The sequence below is a fragment of the Microtus ochrogaster genome, unplaced genomic scaffold, assembly GCF_000317375.1.
Source record: "Microtus ochrogaster isolate Prairie Vole_2 unplaced genomic scaffold, MicOch1.0 UNK6, whole genome shotgun sequence".
Taxonomy (NCBI): Eukaryota; Metazoa; Chordata; class Mammalia; order Rodentia; family Cricetidae; genus Microtus; species Microtus ochrogaster.
In genome coordinates, this window is record NW_004949104.1 from 12,653,063 (window position 1) to 12,660,862 (window position 7,800).

General features: G+C 41.3%; 1 protein-coding gene across 2 annotated transcripts in view; it reads right to left on the minus strand.

Annotated features, from left to right (window-relative positions):
- Positions 1-7,800, minus strand: part of Ccdc117 (coiled-coil domain containing 117) — a 12,652-nt gene continuing 4,852 nt past the window's right edge. For both annotated transcript variants that reach the window (XM_005366170.3, XM_026788758.1), the window contains exons 3-5: positions 5,787-6,011; positions 5,266-5,403; positions 1-2,643 (exon numbers count right to left, since the gene is read on the minus strand). In XM_005366170.3, coding sequence (XP_005366227.1) covers positions 2,406-2,643; positions 5,266-5,403; positions 5,787-6,011 — 601 coding nt within the window. In that variant the 3' untranslated portion in view covers positions 1-2,405. The remainder of the gene's footprint in view (positions 2,644-5,265; positions 5,404-5,786; positions 6,012-7,800) is intronic.

The following is a 7,800-nucleotide window of genomic DNA, read 5'->3' on the forward strand; positions in this document are numbered from 1 at the left end:
CCTGCCTCTGCCTCCCGAGTGCTGGGATTAAAGGCGTGCGCCACCACCGCCCGGCTATTGTATCATTCTTGTCACTATTAAAGTTAGGGTCCAGATCCAGAGTAGCAAATGAACCTGCTGGTTAATGTTCCCCTGCAGTTACTTAGTCTAAGTCCTTCCTGTCCTACTTGTTTTTAAATTTTATATTTTATCGTTTCAGAATGAGCAGTTTTTGAATGATTTAAATTATTGAGAACTGGATTCTCATTATTTCTTCATATTAAGAACAACAAAAACCCAAACTAAGAATCCAAAAAGAAACAAAACAAACCCCAACACACCTGACTCAAACTGGGAGAAACACACATTTGTTCATTGACGCTCACCTGCTTTAGATAACTGCTGACCTTCACACATTAGCATACAGAGCAGTGTTTGATCCGTGCTTTAAAAACTATACAAGATGAAAAGACGTGTTAATTCCCTAGGAAAACCTTAAGGCAAAGCCAAAGCCTTATGCTAGAAAACAGGACACAGAGGCATTGGGGCCATGGAAACAGATGAGTCAGCACCACAAGGATGAACAAGACTTTTTGTACAAACATGTGCAAGAAGATAAAGTCCGCAAAGGAGCATGAAACATCACTTTCCTGCAGAAATAAGGGTCATGTCAGATAAGGACTCCTGAAAAGTTCTGTGTGTGTCTTGGTTAAAAGCCGCCTCTTCTCTTCAGTGGTTACCAAATGCTTCAAAGCCACTTCAGGCCTTTGATGAGAGGTGGCCCTGGTGTCTGTGCCCTCTGGAAAGCTGTCACTTCCTTCCCACTCTAACACGGGCTAACTCCAAACTCTGGACAGTCCCTGCATGCTTCTAAATTGTACTAAGATAAGATGTCTTAGCATAAATATTTCTTTAAGGCTATAAAACTTTACACGTTGGTCCCATTAAACAAGTCAGGAGTTTTTCAAATGACATGAGCCAAACATTTGCACATTTCAACAGAAGAAGACAGTTTCGCTCACCTCTGAGTCTCAGGGGAACAAACAATTAGCTGGTTTCCACCTGGTTTCAATACTGCTTTGAAGCTGGAGTAATTTTATTGTGTAGACATAAATATTTTTTTGTTTAAATATTAAACATTACACCTTTTCCTGACATCCAGACAGAAAGAGAGAGAGAAAGAATAGGCAAAAGAAACAGTCCACCGGACAGACTTGACTTCTATGCCGTCCACAGGAGGGATTTCAGCATGGGTTGCAAAAATGCCTAGAAGCTAGTTTCTAAAAATTCACCTCTACTCGGCATAAATCTTTTTCTTTTCTTCCCCCTACAAAGGGAGAAGAACCCCAGAAAATGAAAACTGAGGTGCTCTGCTGTGGAAAAGAGCCACCACCTTACACAGACTGCTCTATAGCGCAGAAGGAGCTGCCAAGCCTTCATTACATGTCCTGCCATGCTGAAGAGCTCTTCCTGAGAAATTAAAAACTTTAACCCTGGTTAACCCAAAGAACACCTTGAGCCTGGTTCGGGTACTCAAAGGGTAAAGATTTCCTGCTGGCAGGAAGCCATCTCCTACTAACTTTTAGGCTTACTGTACAATAGCTTAAGCACCGGACAATGAGCTATTAAATCTCCAAGACACTTGCCCATTTATTCTCAGCCAATTCACTGTTTCAAAACCAACATTTAAAAAACTCAACTTGCTAATACAAGTGTAAGCTTCCCTTTCTAAACTCTAGAAGTTACCAACGCTGGGTTTAGCTGTCACTGCACGTCCTCAAGACCTTTCTTTCACCGGCGAGTCACACAAAGGTTACCTCACATTCTTTTAATCAACGACTTAAAGTTAACTGAGGTGTAAACATTACTGAGCAACTGAGCTTATCAGCCATTAGAGGAGACCAAGGGCTACTGCTTGAGTAATAACAGCTATACCGACCTGCCTCCAACACAAGTTTCCTTGTGCCTTCAAGTCCTTTGCAAGAGACCCAAACTACTGCTTTTTCCCCTCCTGTTCCCCAAGCTTACAGTTACCACTACAAGAAGCTCAATACTCTGCTGTCAGGGTACAGTGGCAATTGGGAGCATTCCTCTGTATAAAATCATCTTAAGAATGAATGGCTTCAACAATGTGACAGATGACTTAAGTCACTGTAACACATTCAGTGTCTATGGTTGTCTTTAAAGAGACTGTAACATTTCTTGGATAAGCCTGTTAGAAAACTGTATTTCCCTTGAGATAAGCTTCCTTGGCAAAAAGTTGAATTCAATAAATGGCTACCCACAATGACAGTCCCACCCCAAATCACAGGTGGAGATATTACACCCATTTCATAAAACTTTCAGGTCCCTATACTATACAGGCAGGCTCATTACTCAACACAGGAGCCTTCTAGAACTTGCCAAGACGGAGCAGAAACTGGTCTCTAGAGCTCCATCTCCTCTTCTGTGCTAGCAGCTGTCTCCAGAGTGTGGAAAAGTGGTGTGTCTGTGTGCCGAGGTTCTAGCAGCAGTTCAGTTCTCTGTGGAAAGGCAGTGCTGGCAGCTGCACGCTTCGTCTGGCTCTCTCCCATGTAGTTCTTAGGGTTAGAAGATGGCTTTGGCTTCTCAGAAAGGAGTTCAGGGAGAGGTTTCCAGAGCACAAGCTCCATAGAAGGACGGCTCCTGGGAAGTTAAATACAGATGTCTATAAAAAAAACTTTAGGACATGCAAATCTCACTATTCCACATCCTCCAGTTAAGACCTAGTGGTCCTCAAAGTGCTGGCCTGCTGTTCTTTTGTATGTCTATCCACGTTAACTACTGCCACAGTCTCACTGTTATCTTCATCCTGATGTCTTTCATCAGTTCTCATTATATACATTTATATCTTTTAATTAAAAATAAGAGTTCACTTCAGCAGCAGATAGACTAACCTTGGAACGGCAGGTGTTAGCATGGCCACTGTACAAGGATACACAAAACGTGAAGCTATCTACATTTTGTTTTGTTTAGCTTTAAAAGAGAGCTAGAGATATTTAGGAGAATTCAAACTGGACTTAAATATATATGTGTGTGTGTGCGGCGCACTAGGCAGTGGTGGCACACACCTTTAATCCCAGCACTTGGGAAGTAGGGGCAGAAGGATCTCTGTGAGTTCAAGGCCAGCTTGGTCTACTGGAGCTAGTTCCAGGACAGGTTCCAAAGCTACGGAGAAACACTGTCTTGAAAAACCAAAAAAAAAAAAAAAAAAAAAAAAAAAGTGTGTGTGTGTTTGTGTCTGTATGGAAACATGAATGTGTGTGTAGTAGGTGCCCGCTGATGTGGGTGCTGTGGGTGTCAGTTATTGAACTCCAGTCCTCTGCAAAAGCAGTACATCCCCTAAGAAGTGAGCATTCTTCCCAGGTCCTCAAATACATTCACCATTCCACATGTAATTTTTCCTCTGATGTGCCGGAGATTGAAGGCAGGACCTCACACATGTACGAGTTCCACTTCTTAGCAACCTCACTAGCCATGCTTATATTTTTAAACCATAAATAGCAATAATATAAAATATCCAGGCAAAAACCAGGACCCCTGAGCTGGGAGTAATGGCGCAAGCCTTTAGTTCCAGCACTCAGGAGGTAGACACAGGCAGACCTCTGAGTTCAAGGCAAGTTGGGTCTACATATCAATGTCTAGGATATCCAGGACTATACAGAGAGACCCTGTCTCAATAACAACAAAAAAAGAAAGAAAAACCGGTCCTTAGATTTAATTTAATGCTTGAAGTGGGGTGCTGGCGATGGAGCTAAGGCCTCTCACATGCTAAGGACCACTGAGCTACATCACTAGTCATGATACACAGACTTTTTAATGAGCAGATCTGCATGACTACAGTTTTTTAAGCTTTGAATTGTGGTACTGAGTCTCATGTAAAGTGAGCAACTGTTCTAGTACTACACTACTTCCCTAGCCCTGTGGGTAACTGTCATATATTAAATTATAAATAAAAATGAAATCCTGGACCAGCATATTAATTTCTGAGGCTTTTTGTTTCATATTGTTATGAAGTGGAATGTTTTGCAGTTAAACCAAAACAATTATACTAGATATGCACAAACATGTACTTCTCCTAGCCACAGCTACGAGCAGCGCCTGTAATCCCAGCACTTCAGAGAGGTACAGGCAGGAGGGCCAGAAGTTCTAGGCTAGTCTGTGCTACATAAGAACCCATCTGATCTCCAAAGTAGATTTTCTAGGAAAATCATCTGGGGACCAGAACTAAAGAAGAAGAAATGACAAAGAAGACTATTCTCAAAGGCCCAGTTTTGGTACATGGAAGTACCACCTGGGAAACCTGGACTTAGTACTCAGTTTCCCAGGTGGTACTTCCATGTACTTTTCAGCTTGCCTGTTACCCTGCACAGCAGACAATGAGGACTGAGACCTGCACACTAGGCCGAGCTCTCTCCAGTCTGCCACTTTGCTTGGCAGGCTTGTGTTTGCCACTGTTTCCTTCCTTAGTCTCTCCTGTTGGCCACTACTCCCCACCCTAAGCCTGCCTGTTTTCTCGCCTGTTGCTTCTGTGCTTCTACTCTGAAAACATGACAAACCAGTTAACTGAGCTCATTAAACTATGGGTTTATTTTCTGTTTTTCTTTTTTGTGGCACTAAGGATGGAACCTAGGGCATGGCAAGTACTCCACCAAGAGCCACTTCCCTAGTCCCTATTTTATCCATTTATTTATTTATTTTTAGACACAGACCTCTTAGTCTGGCTTTGCACTATCACATTCATCCTAAAACTATGTTTTGTCATTCTTCCCTCCTTTTATTGAGACAAAATCTCACTACGTAGTCCTGGCTGGCCTGGAATTCACTATGTAGATCAGAAACTAACATCTCTGCCTCTTTAATGCAGCTGGGGCTACCTGTGTAAGCCACCATGCCTAGCTCAAACCATGCTTTAAATCAAAAGCAAAAGAAGTGGTAGCAGGGAGGCTGCGAATTTGAACCTAGCTTGGGCCACACAGTAACATTTCCACTCCCCAAAACAAAATGAGCTAAATACTCTAAAATGGCCCCAAATGGCTATTCTACGGTTTGTAGGCTTTGAGATAACTAATTTAATTATTGGACTCATTTGACACATCACTTTGTTTCCTAGGTCTCCATGCTGTGTCTGAGTAACTAAGAAAACCAGATAAACCAGAGGTTTCAAAATGTAGTTCCTAGTCTTCCTGTAAGAACTGATGGGCTTTGATACTGACCCTTTCCCAGGTACTGGATCAGTTATTGGAAATGATATGCACCGTAACTTACATGGACTCAATCATCTTCTTTGTGAAGACTTCATCAAATTCCCTCTTCAAACCCGTTTTCATGGTGTCTGAAAGGACAAGACTTGGGAGGTGGCTAACATTTCTGTCACTTTCAACCTCTTCATCTTCGTCAATTATCCTAAATAATGAAGTAGAAACAGAGAAAGGAAAAAAATTAGTCAAAGTATTATATGTTCTTCCAGTAAATAACCAAAATTTAAAATTCGAAGAGTAAAATCACAGGTGTTATAGTAAGAGATTAAGTGACCAAATGAGGCTACTTTTTCCACCTCGGTGGGAAGGCAGTTGTGTTCAGTAATTCATGTAACAAAGTTCTAGAATGAAGTTAAGTTTGAATAATGTGTCCTGGAGAACTGCTGAGTTGAGCTGTAAGAGCTTGCTCTACCACCCTGAAGTATTTCTCATCCCTTGATCTCTAGAATCATCAAATGATGCCCCTGACTGCTTAAGAGGGCTGGGACCAGGAGCTGCAGCAAGCCTTTCAACACACACTGTCAGTACCTGTCCTCAATCTCTTGAAGCCTCCTGCGGGCAACTTCACACTGTGCTTCTGTGGTTGTCTGATCCATTTCTTCACAGACAGCATCTAGCATGCTGGGTACAGAAAGGCCACTAGGACACGTGTTTACCCCATGACCTTCTACACTCTGGTGTGTGTCAAGAGCCCATTCATTAGCAACTGTACAGAGTTCAGCTTCAGTCAATCGCTTCTTTCTTAATGGACACCTAGGAGGAAGATAAAAGCAGTAGGAAGAAAAAAAAGGGAAAAAGTTAAAAACCCTATTACAGATGAAATTAAGACATTTTTCTAGTCAATTAAAAATAATTCTTTTTTTCTTGAGATAAATTCTCACTATGCGTCCTTGGTTGTCCTCATCCACAAAGTTCTCTGCCTGCCTTTGCCTGGAGGGCTGGGATTAAGGATACATGCTACCATGCCCAGTTCCAATTTATTCAGTTTTAAAAAAGATCTATTTATTATGTTTGAGTGTTCTGACTGCATGTATGTGTACCATGTGTGCCTGTGGAGGTCAGAAGAGGTCTCAGATACCCAGAACTGGAATTATGGACTTCTGTGAGTGACTATGTGGGTGCTTGAAATTCAATCTGAGGGTCTTCTGCAAGAACAAGTGCTGAGCTGTCTCTGCAGTCCCAATTTATTATTATTATCTTTCTAAATCAAATTCTTAAATATAAATGATGTGGGATTCCCCTTTGTATGCTATGAACATGTTTTATTGCCATTGATTAATAAAGAAGCTTCTTTCGCCTATGGAGGGCAGAATGTAACTAGGCAGTAAACTAAACTGAATGCAGGAAGAAAAATGGTGGAGTCAGGTAGCCTTCCAAAAAGCAAGATGTGAGGTAACAAACCACCAGTCTCGTGGTAAAATATAAAATAGAAATGGGTTAATGTAAGATGTAAGAGCTAGCTAGCTAGAAATACCCCTGAGGTGTTGGTCAGTGTTGTAATTAAGATAGTTTTCATGTGATTATTTGGGCCGGGGTGGCCGGGAAACGAGTAATACCTTGTTTAAGGTATGTTTATGCAGCTCATTTAAAAAATGTAATGTATAGTTAATACAAATGAACAGTTGTCTATAACAGTTAAACTTACAGTCATGTTAGTTGGGTTTAACTAGATATAGATATATTTCAGATGGGTAGGTAACCTTCAAATACTTCAAAGACCTATAGAAAGAATATGGCATTTAGGCCTGGTGGTGGTGGCACACGCCGCACTCGGGAGACAGAGGCAGGCGGATCTCTGTGAGTTCGAGACCAGCCTAGTCTACAAGTGCTAGTTCCAGGACAGGCTCCAAAACCACAGAGAAACCCTGTTTCGAAAAACAAAAACAACCAAAAAACAAAAAACAAAACAAAACAAAACAAAAAAAAGAATATGGCATTTAAAAGGTTTTAAAAACTTGAAGACTTTTCCTATGAGTCTGCTTCTGGCAGCACTAATTACTTCACAGAGGTCGATGGCATTGAAAAAACTCATTATGGAATCTGCCTTCAATTTGACAGTCTAGCCATTTGGGCAAGAAACTACTCTTGCCTGGACTGCTTTGACAGTATGCTATATGAACTAGACATTTAGGACCCACAGAAAAATGACTGCTGAACTTGCCAAAAGACGGTGCAGTCTTTCAGGGTTCCTGCTTCATAAAAAAAGAGTCTGCTAGAATTCTGCAGGGTACAGAAGAAAATGACCGACAAACTGCCAATACTGGTAAAGCAGTCTTCCAAATGTCCTGCTTCCTGGAAAATCCTGCCAGATACTATGGGCCTGTAGGCTGAATATGGATGCCCCAACATTACAGAAGAACTTTGAGTGACTGTCCAGGCAGTGAAATGTCTCTGTCAATTCTAGAGTTTTGGAAGTTGCTTACAATGCACTTCCTATTTACTTAGGTAATATTATATCCTTCTGGGGTCTTTGATGGAGTTGAAGAGAGTTACAGTTTTTGTTAATTATGCTTTTTTTTGTTTTTGTTGGTTTTTTTTTTTT